Here is a 23,583-nt window from a genome sequence, read left to right as displayed (position 1 = left end):
ATGATGACACAGTGTCATGTCAGCAAAGCAATGTATGTTTGCTTTGTTTCTTTGATCTAATTTTGTCACCTCTGCCCCAACATCCAGTTTACAGCATCAGGACTGAGCCCACTTAAGGCTGGGCTGTCCAGAACCAGACCCCTCCTTTTCACTGGATAAGTTATACTGAGCTGGATTGTTTTGCATTCCTGTAGGAACAGTGACTGGAAGGAAGAAGATCAGTGGGTTTTCCAGACTGTTATCAATCAGTACCCAAGTGATCTTCAGAGGAGGAGGACTTTGTACCTGGATATGCTGCAGAGGTATCTTCCCCACAAATCCAGGCAGGAGCTGGTCAGTGCTGATTTGCATATTCATTCAATTATACAAATTCTTAAACTACGCAGTGAACACTGTATTAAAGAATGGATGTTTATTGAAGTTCTTTCATTTTAAACTCTATTAATTTTAAGTTTTATTCTGCACAGTAAAGAAGAAACATCCCTGTTTTCAAAATGCAGGAATTTGAAAACCTGCCATCTCTTCAAAACAAGTCCTGGGCAGATTTTATAGTTCCACACAGTCTTGCAGCCAAACTCACAAAAATAATTTGTTAGCATTGCTTCTGCTGTACAGTTTTATAGCTGTGTTATGCCACTCTGCTTCTCTTGGTGTTTTTATTTGTCATGAGGATGTACAGCCTTGTTGCACTGTCTAGGAATAGTTATTTTAATTGTTCTGTGGCACATATATAGCATGAAGAGTGGAAAGTTATCTCCCACTCTAAGGGAGAGGCTATTTTTATACACATAATGGTTTCAAATTGATTGCTGATTCCTCTTGCACTCCACAGTGAATAAGCACATAGCAGCTAATTGAGAAACCCATTTCAGGGCCAGAACACTTCAGGATGTCATAAGGAAAGCAGGAGGCTTTTTTTATCTCAGCCTGTATTTTTAGACCGTCTACTTCCCTGTGTTAGAGGAATGTCTAGTGCAAAGGAATGACAGTGAAGTGATACTGATAATTAACCAGAGTTTCACTAAAAAATAAAGTTCTGGTGGATTTCAGAAATTTTGCCCTGCACTGAATAGGGCTGAATGCTTTGGACAATGCAGGTATGTTTTAAGCTCAGCCACTGTTAATGGGTCTCCCTACTTCTTTGAAGGTTCATTTAAAATTTAAAAATCCTAATTCTACATCGTGCTGATACCTCTTGGTGTGTGTATTAGCATGACAACTGTGGAAGTGTTAAAACCCTGCTAAGAGTATGTTGTTAAAATGTGTGTGTGAGTTGGAACAGCAGCCCAGAGCCTTCCTCACCTCCTCCCCTCTGTGCACAGCGCTCAGGGGCAGGCACTCAGTGCCAGCAGCTCCTTGCAGAGCTCTGTGCTTGGAGGAGCAAACTCTGCAGCCCCTGCCTTGCTCAGGAGTGTCTTGGCTTCAGGAGCCTGAGTCTGGGGCAGCAGCCCTGGCACTGGGAGCTGCCGAGGCAGGTGCTCGAGCCAGCCCTGAGCTGACAGGAACGTCTGTGAGCCAGGCTCCAGGTGAGCCAGTATCCCCTGCTCCCCTTCCAGAGGCCTGGAATTAGCACCTGGAATGGTTCCCTTGACACCTGTGAGCAGCCAGCCATCTCTAGAATCTCATCCATCCCTATATATTTTGGGGATATGAGGCAGGTTCAAGACTCTAGTGCCTCATTCTATGCAGCCTTAGCCGATACTGCTGCCACCAAAGGCTTGAACCTTGAGTATCTCATGGACCTCACTGAATTAGGCCAAAGCAGGTGGAATTTGGATTAAACACTCCCTGATTTTGCTAGGTGGTGGCACTGGTGGTGGCACTGTGCTGCTTGGTGAACTTAGAAGGTTTTATTTCCAATTTTCCTGCTAGGAATGAAGTGTAGCTCATTCCCCCCTGTACTGCTTTTGTAGAACTGCTGTTATTGGCGCCCCGTTTCTCTGCAGATCAGAATTTGCTAGGAAAAGCCTCATCTTGCTGGAAGTGCTCAATGTCTCTGGAGGTGTGTGTGACGTCCTTCAGGGCAGGGAGGGACCATTGCATTTCATTTCTTCCCATTGCAAACAAAGAGCTGTGGCCAGGAGGATGCTGTGGTGCCGGCAGAGGGCTGTGCCGGAGGGTGCCACTGCCCAGGACACCGGGAGATGGTGACATCCCTGGCACCTGGCAGGGTGCCCTGGGCCTGGGAACACTGGTGATACAAGAACTAAATCGAACACACACCAGGTTTGCAAAAGTGTCCGGAATTCTCATTTTCCTAACCCGTAGTTTGTAAGCCTTTCTGAAATGCCTTCCTGTTTCAGGTTGCTCACGAGAAGGCTCGGGATCATTGCCATTCCATCAGGAGCCAGCGCAGGGCCCTGCTGTTAACCTGGGCTCAGGTCAGCAAAGCCTTTGTCCTCAGGGCAGTGGCAGCTGCTGCTGAAGCTGCTGCTGCTCATGAGGCAGAAGTGGTGCTGGCTGACTCCAGGCAGAAGCAACTGGAGATCTGTGCTGTCCTGAAAGCAAAGGTATGTTCAGTTATAAACCCATCACCAAATCTCTATCTAACAGATGCGTTCAAAATGAAGTTTTTACATTAACACTAATCTGTTTTCAGATAAATAATGGATATCTTTCTGCCCTTCTATTTATTTTAAGAATGCTTCCTAACACATTAAACAATGGATCTCTTAACTTGTTTACCCTTGTTACAGAAGGTTCACAGTGTTCTGATTTACTGTGGTAAGAGGTGAAAACAAAAATACCTGTGTGGTTTTGGTAAGCGAATAAAGTGGGAGGAGGCTGGACACCAGAGCAAGATGTTGTGATGTTCGTGCCCCAGGTGTTTGTAGGAGGAATCCTGTTTCTGGGCATGAGAGGCATGTCAAGATTTGTTTAAACTGCTGTCTGTGATTTTTGACTTGCACAGAAATGAACATCTGAGAGCATGCATGATGTGCTACTCTCACTTTACCAATATTCTCTCTGCTGCGCCCTCACTATTCAGTGAAATCCTAAACACTTGATTAAGGTTTCCTGAGAGAAGGAAAGCACAGCAGAACCTGTTCTGTGAGGCAGGATTTTGATGTTGATGCTGGTTTTCAGTTAGCAATAACACAAAAGCCCTTCTGCCTTGTGTTCTGGAGCTGCCTGGCGTAGGAAGGTTTGAATCGAAACACTTTGGGGTTAGAAACTGTCTGGGCATGACTAGGTGGGGAGTACCCTGCTCTGACAGCCTTCCCTTGAGCCAGGGGCAGGAAGGAGTGGTTCTCTGCAGCTGAGGGGATGTTTGGTGATTTTTTTACCTGGGCCTTCCTTTCTGGAATGCCTGTGTGTCTCTTACCTGCACAACCAGAGATGGAAGGGCCAATTATTCCTGAGCTGTGAGTTTGAGTCATTTTTTTCCCCTTTGTTTCTTTTATTTTTCTTCCCCACAAGAAGTAACAAGCTGGTTTTGGAGTACTTTGTTGTCTCCATGTAGTTTAAGATTCTCACAGATGCACTGAACATTGTCTGAAAGTTTTTTGGATTTTGACCTCCTGTTTCCAGGAACTGTTTGAAACTTAAACCTATAAGGCCTACGCTCTTCAAGGGTGACCTTCAAAGGGATCTTTGCTAAAATGTTGAACATTTGAACAAAACCGAGTCACCTGTTTCCCAGAAAAGAGGAATGAGAAAGGAACATTTCTTTCATTAAAGGAGGATATCGTTGTGACCTTGTTTTGATCAGCTCCTCAGCTGAAAGGGCTGGAGGGCGGAAGCTGAGATTGGGCACAGAGCTCACTCATTTTCAGAGAAATGATTCTCAGTGTATCCATGGATTCTGTTTTGGTTTGGTGAGGACATGCATTTGAAAACTCACAGTTTGCCCAGTTATAGTTCATTTTACAGACTCGTCTTTATACACTTCTGAACTTTACGACTCCAGAGTGTTGGACATGGAAAGCAGCTGCTGGCAGGTAAAGAGGAACTCAGTCCAGTACCAATTCACACAGGTAAAACCCATCCTGAGAGGGATCCAGAAGATGGGTAAAAAGTGAATCTATCTCTGAGGGAAAGCGTGGAACTGGAAATCAGGGATTAGGGCTGTTCTTCCACCTTTTCTTTTTGGCCATTGATTGACTGAACATTTTGCATTTCAGTAAGTTGTGTATCAGGAGATCTTACTTGTGTCCCCTTGCAGAGGGGCAGTGGAGTTGCTGTAATGATTTACCTGCAGGGGAACCCTGGGTGTGCTGGTGAGGAGGTTGTATCTGTCAACAGAGGGACAGAGATCTCCTTCATTCCAGCAGCAGCTTCCAGAGAGAGCCACAGCATTTGTGTTGACCCCATCTGTGACACACATGGAAAGAGATGTAAAATCTGACTGGTTTGGTTACTGCAATAACCACACAGTATCACCCAACTTTTATACAGTTCTCTTCCTCTGTCAACGACAAACCAAAGGGGCAGCAGACTGGCTAAAGAATACATGATTTAAAGCTGTTTTAAATGCACTAGAAGCACCTATGCCATTGGTGAGACTCCAGGCCTTGCGACTGACAGCAAAGGAAAATTAAAAAGTAAAGCAGCAAAGGAGTTAAATTAATATTTATAGGAGTTTTTACTTGGGGAAAGCACTTTCAAATTTTTATTCCATGTTCCATCTTGTAGAAGATCAATGTGTGTCCTTAGCAGAAATCAGAGTCCCTAAGGAGGAACTTTGGAACAACTCAAGAAGCTCAGGTGAAAGGAATCACGCGGGCCATAGGCAGCCATCTAAAGGAAATAAAATGTGGAATGGATAATGCTGGGGAGGAGACACTGTACATTCTTGAAGAGTAAATGTGCCCGGTACATGTCTTTAACATTCCTGTTTGCCCTGGGAAAGCAAACGAATAAAGCCCTGAGGGGTTCCACTTCAATGAGTGATCAAGAGTCACTCAGGTCTGGCGTGGTCTGTGGCTCCGGGGTTCTGGAGCAGACACTGTGCAAAACAAATTCTCTCTCTGTAAAATTCCTTTTCCTAACCAACACAGAGAAGCAAAATTTTCTATGTTACAAGGTAGGAAAGGCATGAAGTGAGGAGTGATCTTTTCAGAGGATTAGGAGGTGCTGCCTCACAGCTGGGGTTTGGAGTACTTGCTGTATTACATCACAAATTCACTTGAGGCGTCTGCACGCATTCCAACGCTATTTTTCTATTGAATCTATCTTAAAATATTTGTAATCTGGTACTTTCCACCTTCATATAAAATGATTTTAAAAGACGACTAGAGGGAAGACCTACAGCAGCAGATATCAGGGCAGTGGGGTCTCCTGTGTGTGCTGCTTGGTGGGGGCTTTTTCTTCCTCAGCACGAAGCTGTGTTCCTGCTTGCCTTTAAATCTCTTCTCTCCCTTGTTTTGTGCTCCGGGATTAATCCCCATTCCAGTGCTAAAACCTCTTGTAACACATTGTGAATTTTGGGAGAGCAGCTCTTGCGTTTCTTATCCTGGCAGAAACTAAGATAAATTAATTTTGAAAAGAAAAGCATTAGGTGGAATTAACAGGGGTATTGTGAATTGTAGAAAGCATCTTGCAGACTGCTTTCCTTCTCCTTTCCTGGATTGGAAGAAAGGATGTGACAGTAAACTCAGGAAAAAATGTATTTCCCTATTCAGCATGTAGTCAAGTCACTGGTTTAAATGCTGTGATTATCAGAGATCAACATTGGAGTATTACAGCTGAATGTTAAAAAAAAATCTGCAGGGGTATCACATCCAGTGCTCTGACTATAATCCTATCATTTTGAAGGAAGCTTCTTAAAAGAATGAATATTTGAATAGTAAGCTACTTTAAAGAATGGTTTTCTTTTTCCGAAGCGTTGTCTATTCACCACTGAGTTGACCCATTCATTTGTTGGGCATAAAAAATACAAGTTATGATGACCTAAATTTTAAATATAGCTACTCATGTTTGTGGTGAACTGTAGGATGCTACAGTATTTCTCCAAAATGGATGTGAGCAAGTGTCTGAGACTCTAACATTCATCAAAGATGAGCCAGCTCTGACTCAGTAATAAGTTTTCAATCCAAACGTAATAAACTTGGATTTAATAGTCCGAGGTCAGCACAGACTGACACACTGTGTCAGTGTTTTTTGGGTCAGACAAAGCTCATGCACAGTACATGTGAAGCTCTAGCAGAGGTTGTCTCTGCACGTTTGCCTTGCTTGCCTTTCCAGCAGCGTTTCCCCTCTGCCTCCCTGTACCCTGCGTTCCATCACATGATGTTGTTATTCCTGGTCTACCCACCTCTTGCTGAACTCTTCTCCCGCTCCGTTTCTGATATTTGCCTGGGCTGCCTGGGCAGGGCTGGGGTGCCTGCAGAGCCCTGTACCAGGGCACTCTGCTCAAGCACCCAGTGTGTTCCTCTGGATTCCTCCCAGGACACTGTCACAGCTTTGTGCTGATCCCCTGGGCTGCCATGGCAGGTTTTGGGAGCGGCAGTGTGTGTGGGAGGAGAGCATGGGCTGATCTGTGAGCTCTGAGGCCCAGTGAAAGAACCCCCAGCCCCCAGAGGCTCAGCTGCCAGAGGAGCAGGCAGGGCTCAGCCTGGCTGTAACCTGCTCAGAGACCTCTCTGCTGGGTTTGCCAAAGCTGTGACATCTGGGGGAAGGTTTGAGACAAGCACTTCTCTCAGATCTAGTTCAGATTGTCCAGTGGTAGCTAAAGCTGCTTGAGGACGGATAACTCAACAAGCAGACAGCTCCTGCTAACAGTGTTTTCTGGGAACGATCTTCAGTGAGGAAAGTGGCACCTCAGGCAAGCAAAGCTGCACCGAAATTTGCAGTTGTAAAGGATCAAAGGAGCTCTGCTCCATATGACAGCAGATGGGTCTAGAGGAGAGAATTCTGTGTCTAAAGGAAGCAGTTTAGATAAGTAGTTGTAAATAGAAATGCAGCCTACTGTGAATATTTAAGCCTATGTAATAGTTACACATGTTAATAAAATGTTGCCGTTCCCTTTGTCAAGAACAGAAAGATGCTCTCAATAATGCTGCATGAGGAAAGAGGGGAACTACAAGGACAAGCTGTGAGAAATAAACTGCTCACACACAGCCTTGAGCAAAGATGATGTGACGTGGTGTCAGCCCCAGGGAACTGACACTGCTCCTCTTCTGGATCCCAAGTTTTATCCGTGCTGATCCCAGCCCTTGTGAGCAGTTTCCTCTCTGGAACTGGTACCTGGTGTCCCTCCTCAGGTTGTGACTGAGGGTTGTGCTCGAGTGCTTTTCTTTCATATCCCTTTTCCAGATTTAAACACTTATATTACTAAAGACAACATTCTGTCAATGATCAAAACAGTTACTTTTAACCACTTTTCTGGTATTTATTTGTTTAACTTCTGAGAGGCAGCCTGTGGAGCACAAGCTACTCAAGAGTACCAGTCAAAAATCTATTAGGGATGTGAACCTCCATTGTTTTTCTAACCACAGCCAGAATGAGATTATCTTCTGAGATTAGCAAACTTGTAAATGTATTATTTCTTAATTACCCTACTGCCAAATGCTCTAATGCTGCTCTAATTCTTCGTGTAGGGCTTGTGTAGGCGAGTCAGATGCAGAAATTGTCAGCTTTTACCATTTCTTGTTTGTCATTCGAGACCCTGTGGAGTCTGGCTGTGATTCCAGGTGCTGTTCAGGAGTTTTCAGGGTTGAAGAATCCCCAGTTCAGAGAGAAAGGGGCAGCTTTTTAGAGCAGAAAGTTACTGGAGACTTCAGACACCGCCTGTTAACAGCGCAGGAGTTTGCTGCTGGCGCCACGTGGATGTGGGTACCTGCTGCGGTCAGAGGTTCGCTGACCGCGGGGTCAGGACTGCGCAGTGACACGGACAGAGCCTGCCAGGACAGGAGAGCTGGGCTGTGTGCCCAGGGACAGGGAGTTCCCTTCTCCCTGCTGCTGCAGTAGCTGCTGCCCTACAGCCCCTGCCGCGGGAGCGTGGGCTTGTGTTTGCTGCCCAGAGCTTGCGTGGGTTTGAGCTCTGCGAACATAACGAACCCCAGGGTTTTAATGAAGCCCACGAGGCACAGAGCGCGGGCACCGGGACACCTCTGAGCCTGCAGCACCTGAGCAAAGCACGTGGACAGCAGTGGTGCTTGCTGAGTGTTGCTGCTTGACGGGGATGAATGACAGGGAGCCCTGTGCAAACCTGAACCTCTCCAACCTCCTCCCGCGGCCCCCGACGTATTGGCCGTTCAAAACCTTTGTGGCAGTTCAGGAGGTTACTGACGCCTGAGAAAAGAAAAATGATAGGTACCATGCTGATAAAAATGCGCTCTCCAAAGTTAAAAAATGATGGCTTTTTCACATTGTTTGGATGAACTCCCCCTGCCCTGTAATGTTTCAGACTCCAGGGAACTGTTCCCAATGTACACTCTGCTTTTTTCCCTTTCATAAGCTCTAGCATTCACACCCTGAGGCACCCATCTCATTAGCTTTCCATTTAGGAATACACGCATACACTTCCTATTCTTATTGTATTTCCAGAAATAACACTGTTAATATTTCATGTTTCAGTGTGTGGTGGCTTTGAATAGTGCAAGCCTTTTTTTTTTATTATCAGCTGATACAATTGCACATCAGTAGCAGGTCTCCTATCCATCTCAGTTTCCTTGGCAATGTCAGATGTCTTGGGGCACAATTTGCTAGTGACTTCTCCAGTCTTGGTGAGCAAGCCCTGCCTGGAGCTGTGGAAATCCGTGAGGTTTGTGCAGCACAGGGTTGTGTGTTTGGAAAAAAAACCTTTGTTTTTGAAAAGAAGTCCACTACTTTTTTTAGTAGTTGTTGGATAGACATTTCCATACAGTTAGCAACTTAAAAGAAATGGTTTGTTTTGTAACAGACTTCTGTAGTCCTGTTTAATTTGTAAAATATTTAAATCCAAGGAATTTATTATCCCCTTAACCCAAGGGGGTTTATGTGGTTAACTTCCATTACTCTTGAGAGAAATTGACTGAATCCTTACTTTTCTATGGGAGACTGGGGTCTTTAACTTTTTTTTTTTTTCTTCTACGTTTCCTTCCCATTTTCTTAAAAAGATTTTAAGAATGGCAGGGAGTTGCTCAGGCAGGAGACACAGAGCAGCAAGTGCTGCTTTTGTCTGAAGGATGAATGACTGAGTTATCTCACAAGTAAGGAGGCTGCACTGCTGGCAAGGAAAGTCACCTTTTAACGAGTTTTCCATGTTAATCCTGTAATGATCTCCGTTTGGCCAGTTCTAGAGGAGACAGAAAGCATGTGGGGAAATGAAGTTTGCCAAATTTAAAAAAGTCATTTTCCTTGTTAGATGATGCGTCCATTAGGGGCTGGACTGAGAGCAAGATCCTTACTGAAGGGCTGATGTTGCAATCCTGCTATTTCTTCAGCACATAACTTCTTATCACTCAGTCACCTCTTACATCTGCTTTGCTTTTTCCTCTTTTTCAGACCACACTAGAAAGGCAGAGCTCCAAAATGGCCTTTTCTCTACAAACAGAATTCCTTCGGTCACCAACTCGTTCTGAGGCTGCAGCCCTTTTTTAAAAATGTGGAGGAAAAATGTCATAGTTGATGTGGTTTAAATCCAAATTTGCAATTGAGAGGCATTTTTCCCTCTCTGTGCCTTGTGGCTTCCATCTGGAAGAATCGAGAGGTATCTCTGGCTTGCCATAAATGGGATAACTCTCAATTCTATATTGAGCCAGAGCCCGAGCAGAGGAGATGGTGATGACGCAGGGAGGTTGGGAAGGGGAGGAGAGGACCAGAGCTGCTGTGGTCAGGGGATCCCTGTGGTGATCTGAACAGGCACATTTCTCTGTGTGCTTTTGGACTCCCAGCTTTGTCTCTCTGCTGGGCATGATGTGAGCAGCTGCAGGAGAGTCTGAGGTGAGCAGTGCTGTGGGGAGGCAGCGATGCTGGGTCTCCTGCAACGCAGTGCTCTTCCTTTCCAGAGCTGCTTTCCTGTTCTCGGGGGCTGCTGGGCTCTGCTGGACTGACCCCGAAGCTGCTGCACTTGTGCTGCGATCCGAGGGCACCTCCAGGAGCCCGACATGGAGCTCTGCCACCAGGAGCAATGCCATTGGTACCTGTGCTGGTTTTTGGTGCAGATGGCATGCGCCGTCCGACACTGAGCTCAGGCAGCCCGTGCTGGCCCCACTGGGGAGCATGAAATGGTGCTTTGGCTTGGCTCCTGCGCACTGCGACCTCCCACCTGCTTCGTGCAACAACCTTTGTGTGTTTTCTTTCTTTATCCATGGGGGTTTTAAAATACTGAATTCTTTTAAATGGTGTTTGAATCCCCAGGTGTCTCATAATCCCATTTTGCTGCTTGTGGCCACGCAGCCCTGACCTGAAGCTGTTGTGTTCCTGTGATCCTGGCTCTGCTCTGCCATGGGCTTCCATGGCTAGCCAAATTTTGTGGTTCTTCTCTTTTGTGGTTTCTTCTACCATGCAGAATCTTCACTTGTGAAGTTATTTTTCTTGAAGAGACCCTCTAAATTTTTTTCCCCAGGGATTCTTAGAATCAGTTGTGAACAATTTGAAGAAGAAATTCTGCAAACCATACTATAAATAGGGAAAGATAAGCAGAAGTGATTCAGAGATTAATAAAACTCTGGGAGATTCTAGAAGAGTATTTAGATTCTGTCATTTTATAAGGTTGAAAAAATGATCTAGAAAACATCAGAGTGGGGATCCCAGAGGATTTTCCTTTTATGCCTTCGGTTATGACAAACAGTACTGGCTTTATCACACAGTTATTGGGAATTCTTGCTTATAATTTGAGTTCTAGAAGCTTAGTGAGTCTGTGTGGCACGGAGTGATCTGAGCTCTGGGTAGTCATTTCTGATGCTGTTCCCTCCAGGATTTTACATCCTTTCGGTTCCTCGTGCAGCTTTTCCTGTTTCCAAAGGCTGCTGTTGCCCCTGCTGGATCTTTGCCTCCTCGCTGCAGCTGCCCTGTGCTCTGTGTGCCCAGCTGAGGAGCTCGGTGCCACCTCTTGTGTCACCACAGGCAGCTGCAGGGTCTGTTCAGAATAGCTCATTGCTGCTTGAAGAGAAAACCTCACACGGTGCTGCGGTATTGTGCATTGTTTTCTCTTTAAAAGAGTTGTATCTGTAACATTAGGTGAATGGTAAATACATTATTGCTATTCAGATGTTGGAGTGAAAGAACTAATTTATTGCTTTAATTAGTTTGTACTGCACTTTACATTATTGTAATATGCGATATTGAAATAATAAACTGAAAAAAAGGTGTGTATACATTCTGTTCAGCACAGCAATTTAATAAGTCACTTGGCAAAACCTCTAATAATACATGAACTGTGAAATGTACTTGAAATGCCAATTGTAATTAAAAACTTTCAGAACTTAATGTTGGCAGTGCTTGTACTGCTAAAATGAAAACTGTTTTGTGGAAGAGGCAATGGGAGAGCCAGGTTTCAGTGTATTTTCAATATTAGTTTAACTACTAGGATTTTAAAAAATATTTAAATAAAACATTTACTGTTGACACAGTAAAATATGCTCCTCTGATTTTGAGCTCTTAGGAACGGAAGAATGCAATCAATGTACCATGTTAATTCTTTCCGTGCACTCCGTGGTCCCAGGTTGCTGCTGTAGAGAAGCAGAATTATTGTTTGGGAGGTTTCTTGTTCTCCAGACCTGCACGATGCTGCCTCAGGAGATGAAACCCTGATGAATGCAGCAGGTTCCTTGGCACACTTGAGCTGTAGGAACGCTGGCAATTCAGCACCAGGTGGTCACGTCTAACCAGCAGAAGAGCCCTGGGAGGCAGGAAATGCTCCCTGCAGAGGTTCCCAGCCCCGGTGCTGGGTTCCCCTGCCTGGCACACAAAGTGATCTGGGCTGTGAGACTGCCACTGCTCTGGCACAGAGGGGTTTAATGTTCAAATGGGGTTTAAAAAGTGAACTATTCTGGTATTTGAATCACCTGGTTCATGTCGAACTTCTGGTACTTCCTACACTTCACTCTACCTCTGCTCCATGAGGAACATTTTATCCCATACGATTTCAACTCTTCATCTGGGAAAAGCCATGGCACAAGGCCAGTCTACAGAGTCATGGTCACATTTTATACGTATTTTGCAAGCATTGCTTTTCTGGCTTTTACCAATGTATCTTTTTGTTTTGTTTTGTTTTGGGTGTTTTTTGGTTGGGTTTTTTTTTTTTTTTGGGGGGGGGGTGTTGCAATTATGTCCTTTTCTGTCACAATTATAAATTTTTTTAAAGGAAATTGTTCTTCTTTTGCCCTAATGGGGCATGGATTAAACAAACGTGGGAGGGAGCAGGGATAATCTAAACTAATATCATGTGCTGGATACAGAAAATAATAACTGGGTATTGTGAACAAGGATGGTGCAGTGAAACTCTCCTCTGGTATCCTTGTTACCCATGTTCCTGCTTGGCCTTGGGCTCAGACGTTTAAAATCCTAACTATAAAGTGAAAAAGTAGATTCAGAATTGAAATTAAAAAATGGAAAGCGTGTTCTACCCCCTGAGTAAATCCGTGTGTTAGCAGTGATTTAGGGCAGAGCAGGGAGCATGGCAGGAGTGGAGATCCACACTGAGTTATTGGCCTGTCACTCCTGTCTGGGGAACACTCTGGTGTGATTAATGCTTTGTCGGCTTCGTGAAGCTCAGAATTTGATGCTTGGTTATGCTCATTTGTTTGTACCTAACCTGTCAGAAATCTGGATTGCGCCCCAGTATTGATTTCTGACTTGGGTCAGGAGGCCGTAAGGAAGGAGGTGCAGGGAACAGCCCCAGAGGGTGCTCATGGCACAGGCTGGGGTGTCACACACGCCACACAAACTGCTGCTAATAGAGTGGGGGCACAGGGAGGTTTGAGACGACCTCAGGGCAGACTAGTGTCTGTGTCTGCTCACTGCTCCAGTGTGATTTGCTGCCTTCAGTCAGCCGTCCTTGTCCCAGGCTCCCTGCAGGGCTTGCTCTCTTCTCCAGGGGCATTTCCAGGCACTGCCAGCCCCGAGCTATCAGGGAAAGGCAACTTCTTTTGAGACCAATTCATGGCCTGGCCATAGGAATGGCTGCAGTCAAACAAGTCCCTGGTTAACAGAGAGATGGATGTCCAGAGGAGACCACTGGAGGATCAGGAGAGGTCTCACACACGGAGGGAACTGAAGCTGCGTCGTGAGCTGCACCCAGTGGCACTGACCTCGGTACTGGAGAGCATTTGAAAGGAGTGGGCAGCAGGATGTAGGGAAATCCAGGCTTACAAAAAGCAATTTTTTTTTGTTACATAATCTGTTACCTCATATCAGTTGAGAAAATCTGTGATGTTATTACAGAAGTTTAAAGCTCCTTCAAATGCTCCTACAGCTTATCCCAGCTCCAATCTGAGAATGCTTTTAGCAGATTTCATTCACTGTTTGCTTGTCGTTAGATTTTAAAGCTTTCTAGATAGGTTTTGCTTCAGTCTGTTTCAGCAGCAAGGTAGAAAGGATTGCACGTTCTTGTGACTCATTTTCAAAACGTTCCTTTTTGAGTTCATTAGCGTAGCAAGTGAAGGGTAACTGAAACAATTTAGCATTTTATTTTGGATTCTTGAACTGCTAAACTGCACGAGCAGGCTGCTGGCAAAATTGCTACACGAAGATTTCAATTTAGGCAGCCCTGGTGTCACGATTTGAGTGCGTGGGAAGCTCGATTGGGGTGCTGAGGCTGAAGGGAGCTCTCCAGACCCCAGGTCAGCCCTGCTCAAGCAGGGCCGGGTACAGCTGGTGACCCAGGACAGTGGTGGATCCAGGATTAAACAGCTCCACAACCTCCCTGGCCAGCACGTTCCAGCCTCCCAAGGGAAGTGATGAATGCATTGGAATTTCGGGTGTTCCCCTCCTGTCACTGGGCACGTCTGGAAGAGCCTGGCTCTGTCCTCTTTGCACCCTCTGCATTTTCAGGTGATTTTCATGTTATCACTTTGCCTGCACTCCGCGAGAAGTCTCAGCATTGTTCAGTGTATTGCAAAGAAAAAAGTGTAATTGTTATTTTAGCAGGAAGCAGGGCAAGCACAGCATCGTTCAGAGATGCAGCTCTCTGAGAACCTTGGGCCATGGGGAGTGCTGGATTTGTAAAAAGAACATCTTTTATAAGCACAAACCAGAAGAATTAATACCCCGCACACACAGCCTGTGAGATGCAGCAAAGGTGGAAAAATCATAAGCATTTTCATATCTTTGTATTAAAGCGCTGTAGTGTAGAAAACCAGCTGAAAAATGGCTGCAACGCTCGTTCCTTAGAGGAGTGCAGGGTTCTGTTAATGCTCGACAAATCCATTACAAAAGGAGCTGGCAAGCCAACACGCAGGAGACCTCCTGAATCCTGTAGGAAGCAGCGTGGAACAGACGAGCACACACTGCTGGTGACAGCTCTGAGTGAATCCACGCTGGCTGGGACGCTGCAGGTGGGGCACTGCCCGTGGCCAGGTGTGCAGACAAGGCGTCCTGTTAACCAGCACAGCCAGGATCGTGTCAAGAACGGATTTCTGGCACGCTGGGGTGGTGGTGTGTGCCGCCCTCAGAGGTTTTGTTAGGAAGCGTGGCGCAGGAAGGGGTGCAGGGAGCGTGGCCCCGTCCTGCCCTGCCAGGCTGCACAGGCAGCATGCCTCTGTCCCCACAGGGCAGGGGGCCAGGCATGAGGACCCCCAGGGGCTGGGCAGGGCTCCCAGGCTGGGGACACCATCTGGTGACAGAGCTGGAGACCCTGTCCCTGCAGTGAGCCCTGGGGGGAGCAAGGGGCTGGCACAGGAGTGCCTGTGCTGGAGGCTCACGTGGACTCTGCTCTGTCACCCTTGGCCTCCGTCCCTTCCCAGGTTCTGAGTGCTGAAGGGAGACGTGAATTACTGAGATGGCTTTAGCAATTTTGCCTAAAACCTTTTCACGTGTGATTTTATTGCATATCACGCCATCAGTTGGGAACTGCACATGAACATGCAGAAAGCTAAATGCTTGTGTTGTTGATAAGATTATAAATCTTACTTTGTAAGCAGATTACAGGAGTTTCCTTCCCAGTCTCAGCTGGGCAGGATCAGCGATACAGTCTGCTGCAGGACTGCCTCTTCAACTCTTTCTTCCAGGTTCTACAGTGGAAAGCACGGCAGGAAGAAGCTGCTGAACTAGAAGCTGCTGTAGCTGCCAGAAGAAAAGAAAAGGAAGATGAGAGGGAAAGGCTGCAGAGAGAGCAGGAAACCATTCGTAGAGCTCAGGATAAAGAGAAAGTATGAGAAACTTTTATACATTTTAGCATGTAATAATGTCTACAATTGCTTCTAAAATCCATAACTGATCTCATAGCGCTTGTCAAGTATTCTGTATTGGTGTAGAGATGGGAAAATGGTTACTCAGGACTTGCTCCTGTCCGTTTTAGCTCTAAAGCTGCCTGACCTGACATATCAGTTATGTTACTCTATCACATTTCTTAGAAAAAAGAGCCTCAGCAGGTTGCTGTGTCTCTGTCACGAGGCTGGGTCTGGCTGCACAGGTCTGCTTCAGCAGCATGGCAGCCCTGGGAGCTGCCAGTGCTGCAGCTGTGTGCTGCAATGCAGCAGGAGCCTGGCTGCACTGTGCCTGCAGCACAGCACGGGCTGCAGGGACACCCCCGGGGGACAGAGCTCCCCGGGCTCGTCTGCTGCCTCCTTGGGAAATGGCTTGGGTGCAACTCAGTAGGAACTCAGAGATGCACTTAGTGGATGTAATGCTTTAGAAAACCACCCTGTGTCACAAGTGTTTGCGTTGGCCTTTTTACTTTAGTGCCACGGCAAAAATCCGTGTGGTTCTTTCACTGAGATTTCACCTCTGAGCCCGCAGAGAGGGACATTTAGAGAGGATTTGTTGCTTAGGTCAGGAGTAGCTCTGCTGCTGCTTCTCTTATTTGCCTTTGTACACTGGTGTTTGTAGAGGCAGGTGGCTCTGAAACCACAGGGAAGGAAGAGGCTTGGGGAGGCAGTGCTGACCCAGCACCACCAATACTCATTTTATCAGTAAATATTCTGGCTGTGCGCACTTTTCGCTTTCTGTGTAGTGTCTGTACGGAGCAGCCCTCTGCCTATGCACAGACAGAATAGCAGCTGTTTGGGGTCGGCGGTCTTGTGTTTCATTGGAGTATTTCACATCCTAGATCCTTAAAAGGGCCGATACCTTGTACTGCAGCTGCTTTTCTGGGGAATGCAAGCACAATGGAAGTGCTAGACTTCAGACTGTGGTGGAAAAATATATTCAAATTAGTCTTCACAGTCGGATTTTACTACTTTTGTTGTGGGGGCCTCACACCCCCTTTCTCTCCCAGTAAATATTTATTCGGTTAGCTTGTAGTGCTCTAAACCAGACATTTTATTCCAAAAGGATCAAAATTGGAATCTCTAACTTAATGCTTTTCTTACTTGCTTTGTTCTCGCTGCCTGGGCTTTGGAATGAGTGTTAATTTGTCTGCTGTGTTTGTTCAAACTCTAGCTGAAAAAATACTGGGCTGAGAAAGAGCTCAAGTGGCAAGAGCAGGAGGAGAGAGATCTACAACATCTGGAGGAATTAAGAAAATTAATGGCTGAACAAGCAGCCAAAGACAGAGAAAGGTAAAAGAAATTAAATATGAATACCTATGGTATCAATAGGATTTTCTTATAATCTAATTTGCTTTGATCCCCTGACCTTGTTTTTTAGAATAAATTGAGGAAAGGTATATTTTTTCCCTTTATGTTTGGAAAATGCTTCAAACTGTATAGTAAGGTTGCATCCTAGGTGATTGTATCCCAGATGCAATTTATTTCACTTTGAATTAATTCACATCCATCAAAATTTCAGACCATTGTAAGCACTAAACAGTCATAAAATGTAGCTGAGTAATAAGACCTTTATACTTCACTTTGCACAATGATTTATAATCAGGTTTGGTTTGTTTGAGGAGCAAGTGGAAGGAACACATTCAGCACTTAACAGACTCAAAGATATTTATTGTTGTCTTAGAGAGTCCTAAATTGCTCATCTAGCTGTAGATGTTCTTCACTTGTTTGATGGGATTTAGGGCTTGAGCCTGCTCAGGCTCGAATTGCCAAGTCTTTGTAGCACAAGATGACCTTTCATGGCCTGTTGAAGAAATACTGATTTCATAGAGGAATATTCTGTCAGAGGAACATAAAACCCCTGCGTGGAGCCTGGTTGTAACAGCTCTCAAAGCACAGCCTGACTCCTTTCACATAGAGGAAGCACCAAGTTGTGTGGACCAGAAATGCAATTAAAATAGGATTAAAGTGCCACTGGCATTAGAATATTAAACTTGGTCTTAAGGATTCTGTGGGAAACACTACTTGAGTATTACTTCGTTAGGACACCTTGCTGACAACTTAATTTAAATGTCTGTGTCCTTCTGCTACAAGTCTATCTCTACCTTTCCTTAGCCATGCCTGCAGTGGTTTTAGCTCACAGGAGAAGGAACGCATGTATTTGAATTATTGGGAGGGAATAATCACCCCTTCAGGCTATTGTGAATCAGAAGTCAGTAAATGTCGAGCATTCTGACACTCAGAACTGACCTACTGCACAAAATGAAACATTTCACTGTCCAGGCTCAGGTACACACGTGGCATCGTCATGTCCCAGAGCAGCACTGCAAAGCTGAGTGTGCTGGCACGTTCCACCTGTCAGAGCACAGAAACTGGGTTTGAGTCTCTGCAGAACACTCAGGAAACGTGGCACAGCCTGGTACCACACTTCTGATCCAACACATTTTCAGGGCCTCTTGGAGAGGGAAAAACGAGCTGACTGACTATTCCAAGTACAGGGGATGGCCTGAATAGTGCATAGGGTTTCTAGTAGGTATAATAAATATGAAAAAAACCCTCTGCTCTTACCCTGAATTGCTTTTAATTAAACTGAATTAATTTAAAATTAACTAATTGGGTTTGTTGATGAAAAAGAAACCTATTATCACAGAGTCACTGTGGTGTTCTGTTTACTCAGGTCTTACTTTGTAACTGCAATAGCCAGAGCTCTGACCAGGTTAAAGTAAGGGATTAAAGGCGCCTGAAACTGGATGCAAACTTTCAAATGATTGAGTTCAAATTTCTACAACTCCTGTCTGAGAGTGGAGACATTTGACTGACTGGGCATTTCAGCGTTTGGCTGTGAATGTTCCTGGGCAGCTGCAGTTCTTTGTTGTCTCCAGGCTGTGTTGACCCACACATGCCTCAGCCCAGTGGGTGAAACTTTGTGTAAGAGCCCACAGATGTTGAGCAAATGAAATGTGGTGAGACCAGTGAAATCAGCAAGAAATCCTATTAAGTGATGTTCTCTGCATTCAGAAAAAGGGAGGGAAGGGTTGTGATTTCTGCTCCAAGCCCAGTACCTATTCTCTGTTAATTCTTTTATCCAAGTCATTTCATACAAAATTTGTAAAACAGTGCTTACAAGAATCAGTGGGGCAAGATCTGCCCCAGTCCTGTCAAACGCCCCCAGATTTAGGCAAAAATCATACTTCTTTTGTACTTTCTTCTGTTCATTTGGTGCTGCCTGCCGATAGTGGTCCAGTCCTTAAGGCAGGGTGGAGGTGCCTTACCTGACTGCTGGATGTTCTTACTGCTGGTTGTGTTTGCTGATAACGCAGAAATTGCAGATTTAAACTCCTTCAGCCTGGGAACTGAGACTAAAGTGTCTGAACAAGAGCTCTGATTATTGCTGTGTTGTCATAAAGGGTCTGGGCTGGCCACATTTGAAAAGGAAAGCAGCAGAGACTTGTGGTTCTCTTTTTCCTGCTAATAAACGTGGAGGGTTTAGTAGCTGACAGGCTGAGAGAAGCCCAGCAGGTGAGAGATCCATGTGTGTGCTCTGCTGGCTGGCATTCAGGGCAGCCCAGCGCTGTTCTCCTGGCACGGCTGTGGGGCTGCAGGGGGTAAGGGGTTGGTGCCCCACGGGAAGGGCAGTGTGGGGCAGGAGGTGCCTCTGCTGCAGTCCCTGCTTTGTACGTGCGGGATCCCACACTCAGCTATGCTGAATGTCTCCGCTCCACATGGCTGTGTCTTTGGAGCACTAAATTATAAACCCTCTTTTAAACTCGCATTTAAGTCTCACTGTGCTTCAAAAACTAGCATCCAAAAAGGCAAGTGTTTGTTGCCACCAGTCCTCTTCTCCTTTTTCACCTGTGCAGTGAATTTTAGTCAGGTTCTCCATCAGGTCCCTGAGGGCAGGAAATAGTTTGAAAATACATCATGTTCTAAAAGAATGTGTCCGTCCCCTCCCAAAGCAATAGATTTGGCATTACTCGTGCGGGGTGAAAATAAAATTGGCATGGAATTGTGCAAATATTTGCACTGACTACCTGTGGGAAACAGGTTGACACAGTCCTGCTGTCCAGGGAGGCAGCGAGTGGGAAACACCTGCCGTGTTCTACCCCAGCACCTTCCCAGATTCCAGGGGAAGGCAAGGACGGCTATGTGGCAGGATCTGGTGAGAGTGACCCACGGGGACAGTGGTGGCCACTGTTTGCCTGGGGCTCTGTTCTCCAGGGCTGGGATGTGGGTGCTGCATCTCCCCCGTGCCCTCAGAGCAGCTCCGTGGGGCTCACCTCCCTCATCCCACCTCAGAGCTCTCACACACTCCCCTGAAACTCTCCTGGGCTCTCCTGACATGGTAGTTCATTATTTCCTATTGAATATTTATGAGACAGCGTCTGAAAGCAGAGCTTTAATGAAAATATGTTTATCAAAAATCACACAAATGCGTACCGGCAATGCTACAAAAGGCACCTTTACTGAAACTAATCAGTTACGCTCATTTGCCAGCTGGTGATTTATTAAAATTTTACTTACTGTGGTGCTTAAAAGCAAAACTGAGCATTAAGCTATTTTGATTTTGAGGTTTTCTATAAAATTACCTTTATGTAGAAGAAACAGTAGCTGAGATGTTGCTAGGTGTAATAGAGCGAAAGAGAATGAACAACTTCATTTAGATGTGGATAGGGCAAAATCAAACATTGGAAGCCATAGGGCGAAATCAAAGCTTGACTAAACACTGGAAGCCAAGGATAAAAACGTGTTGGAAGGGTGTTCCAACTTAGGGACGGGATGTGCAGTTGACTGTTCCCTGCTCTCCCTGGCTGCTCCGTGCCTGCAATCAGCCAGGATCACCTGGACTGGTTCAAACTGGGCAGGGAAAGGCCACAGAATGCTTCAGTTTAGTACTGCTTGGTATTCCCCTGTGCAGGAAAACTGCCAGGGGGCAGACAAAGTGCTTGAAGCTAGACCTGGCCAAGAGCCCCCCAGTCTTCCTTCTTGGCTTTGCACAGGAGCCTCCAGAGTACTGGATTTCATGTTTGATAACTCTGGAGTGTTTTAAAACGTGTATCACAAAAGTCGGCTCAGCAGAGTGAAATGATTCCAGTATAACTTTTGTCATTTTTCATTAAAAAATGAATACCTGCTTTTCATTAAATGTTCTCCATATAAAAAGCAGATTAGGCTTTTTCCCTGGCACAGAACGACCCCCTAAGCACCACTGCTGTAGCATTTCTCTGCCTAAACTACACTGGACACCGTGAGAAACTGGAAGCCTCTCTGGGGTACTCTCGGGCAGCCTTGTACCACACTCTGGGGATAAATTTGTTTGTGCTGCTCATTGTGATTGGGTTATTGACACAGAGGTCTTTGCTGGCCACCAGCAGAACTGTAGGTTTAGTTCTGATTGCTGCAGTTTACAGCACAAGTTATATACTCCTTTGAGCTTACTAAAATTTGGAGAGTAAGAAAATAACTGTGCATGTTTTATTGTAGCTGAAGCAGCTGCCTCGTCTCAATTTCTCTGAAGGCAAGTTCAGATTTGAAGGGCAAAAGGAGGGTAGTTCTCCAAATTCAAAGCATGGCATTGGCAACTGCTGTAGAACTAAAAGTGACATCCCAACAAATACCTCTAGCTCCATAAGGAGCAGCCTCTGCACAATAGTCTGAAAATGCCTGCAGTGAAGGTGCAGCAGCACAGTTGTGCTGTGGGTAAAGTTCTGGAGTTACTGGTATGAACCTCCAGCTTCTTCCTTTGGAAGAAGAGCGTAAGTCTGAAGTTTTTTTTTCTTTCTCCAGTGACAAGACTGGGAGTGAGGTGTTTCATCTAATGGAAAGGGTTTTAGGAAAGATTTCTTCTGCCATACACAGATGTGAGAGAACATTTCTTCTTGGCAAAGAAAATGGGGGAGAAAAAAAGAGTACCAGGGCTATAAAAAGCCAGCTAGAGAAAATCTGTGGTCTAGACACGGTATCTGAAAAGTTAGCCAAGTTCTTTAAAAGAACAACTGACCAACCAAAACGCACCGAGAAACAGATCAAAAAGCACAACTCCCCAAACTCCCCTTCCCCAAAAAACCCAAACCAAAAATCTCCAACAAAAAGAGCACATGGAAATGAGAAACGCCCCTCTGAGGTGTTTGGATGAAGCACCAGGGCACCTTGAGGTGGGTATGGAGACCCTCAGAGCGGTTTGAGCACGGGGATGTGGCAGTGCCAGTGGCCAGCGTTTCCCTGTCCCCGCAGGGTGCAGTCCCAGCGTGTTGGGGAAGATAAATCAGGGAGACCTTATAAATATGATTGTTTAGCAAAAGATTCTGAAAATATGAAACCTATAATCAAAATAGAAATGAGAGCTCACTCTGAGTTGTAGGATACCGAGTCTTAGTTACTCTATAACCTGGAAATAATAGCCTGGCCAGCTGAAGGAGAATCCCTTTTGATGGAATGATACCCTTCTGCTAGCTAAGGAACCCAAGGTCAATGTAGCAAAACAGAAAAGTCTAAAGAGTAGTTTTTAGAGTTTAAAATATAACACAGTATGGTAATGTAGTCGTTCTTATAGGCTATATGTAGATTCTATAGGATTTTGTGTCTTGTATTGGTTGGTCACTGTAAATTAGAATATTCATCACAAAAGGAGATATAATGCATTGTAAGAAGGATCTCGCTCTCTTCACTCTGCTCTTACCTCCTCTCTTACCTTTTGTCTCCACTCTTCTTCCTCCCTTATCCCGGCTCCTCTCTTAGCTCCTTGTCTGCTCATGCCTCTTAGCTCTATTCCCTGCTCTCCCTTCTCTCTTAGCTTTTACCCCCTTGTTCATTCTCCCGCTCTCTCTGGGACTTCCCTTCAGCCAAGGCTGGTGGCTGAAGGCAAGGCCCTTTTTACCCACGACCCATGCAGTAAAGCCACGTATTCTAGAATATATCTCAAGTCAGCAGAATTCCTTCTCCCTGCCGTCCGCGGATGTTCCTACGCCAGCGTTTCCCTGTGCTCACAGGGTGCAGTCCCAGCATTTCCCTGTGCCCGCAGGGTGCGGTTCACACGTTTCCCCGTGCCCTCGGGGTCACTCCCAGCGTTTCCCTGCCCTCGCAGGGCGCGGTTCACACGTTTCCCCGTGCCCTCGGGGTCACTCCCAGCGTTTCCCTGCCCTCGCAGGGCGCAGTTCACACGTTTCCCCGTGCCCTCGGGGTCACTCCCAGCGTTTCCCTGCCCTCGCAGGGTGCGGTTCACACGTTTCCCCGTGCCCTCGGGGTCACTCCCAGCGTTTCCCTGCTCTCGCAGGGCGCAGTTCACACGTTTCCCCGTGCCCTCGGGGTCACTCCCAGCGTTTCCCTGCCCTCGCAGGGCGCGGTTCACACGTTTCCCCGTGCCCTCGGGGTCAATCCCAGCGTTTCCCTGCCCTCGCAGGGCGCAGTTCACACGTTTCCCCGTGCCCTCGGGGTCAATCCCAGCGTTTCCCTGCCCTCGCAGGGCGCGGTTCACACGTTTCCCTGTGCCCTCGGGGTCAATCCCAGCGTTTCCCTGTGCCCGCAGGGTCACTCCCACCGTTTCCCTGCTCTCGCAGGGCGCAGTTCACACGTTTCCCCGTGCCCTCGGGGTCACTCCCAGCGTTTCCCTGCCCTCGCAGGGCGCAGTTCACACGTTTCCCCGTGCCCTCGGGGTCAATCCCAGCGTTTCCCTGCCCTCGCAGGGCGCAGTTCACACGTTTCCCCGTGCCCTCGGGGTCAATCCCAGCGTTTCCCTGCCCTCGCAGGGCGCGGTTCACACGTTTCCCCGTGCCCTCGGGGTCACTCCCAGCGTTTCCCTGCCCTCGCAGGGCGCGGTTCACACGTTTCCCCGTGCCCTCGGGGTCAATCCCAGCGTTTCCCTGCCCTCGCAGGGCGCAGTTCACACGTTTCCCCGTGCCCGCAGGGTGCGGTTCCGACGGGCGCAGCTGGAGCGGCGGCGGCAGCAGAGGAAGGAGCCGGCGCTGCTGCAGGCGCGGCGGCAGCAGCAGCAGCAGAAGCGGCTGGAAGCGCTCCGGCAGCAGGTGGGCTGGGCTGTGCCTGCGGGGCTCTGCCAGCACACGGCCAGGGCTGAGAGAAACACCGCCGTCTCCCAAAGGCGAATAAACGGCCGCGGGAAAAGGCACCCTCGGGCTGACTGCCCGTAATCCTCTCCCGTTATAAATCCTGTGTCCTTTGTCGCTCTGACAACAGGAACATTATGACATTAAATTGGACCGTAGGAGCTGCTGATATCCCAGAGGAGATGGAGGGGGTTTTTTCCAGCTTGGATGTGATTTTTCTTCTGTGATTTTTT

At 46.7% G+C, this 23,583-nt stretch overlaps 1 protein-coding gene across 1 annotated transcript in view; it reads left to right on the top strand.

Moving 5' to 3' along the window:
- The window catches only part of CCDC148 (coiled-coil domain containing 148), a 51,369-nt gene that overhangs the window by 25,363 nt on the left and 2,423 nt on the right, over positions 1-23,583 (top strand). The window contains exons 10-14 of the mRNA XM_066190503.1: positions 195-333; positions 2,304-2,510; positions 15,096-15,236; positions 16,468-16,586; positions 23,194-23,311. Coding sequence (XP_066046600.1) covers positions 195-333; positions 2,304-2,510; positions 15,096-15,236; positions 16,468-16,586; positions 23,194-23,311 — 724 coding nt within the window. The remainder of the gene's footprint in view (positions 1-194; positions 334-2,303; positions 2,511-15,095; positions 15,237-16,467; positions 16,587-23,193; positions 23,312-23,583) is intronic.

The sequence above is a fragment of the Chamaea fasciata genome, unplaced genomic scaffold (genome assembly GCF_029207755.1).
Source record: "Chamaea fasciata isolate MVZ Bird 193981 ecotype frontalis unplaced genomic scaffold, bChaFas1.0.hap1 SCAF_8, whole genome shotgun sequence".
NCBI lineage: Eukaryota > Metazoa > Chordata > Aves > Passeriformes > Sylviidae > Chamaea > Chamaea fasciata.
The sequence above is the reverse complement of the archived record's forward strand: the minus strand, read 5'-3'. Positions and strand labels throughout refer to the sequence as shown.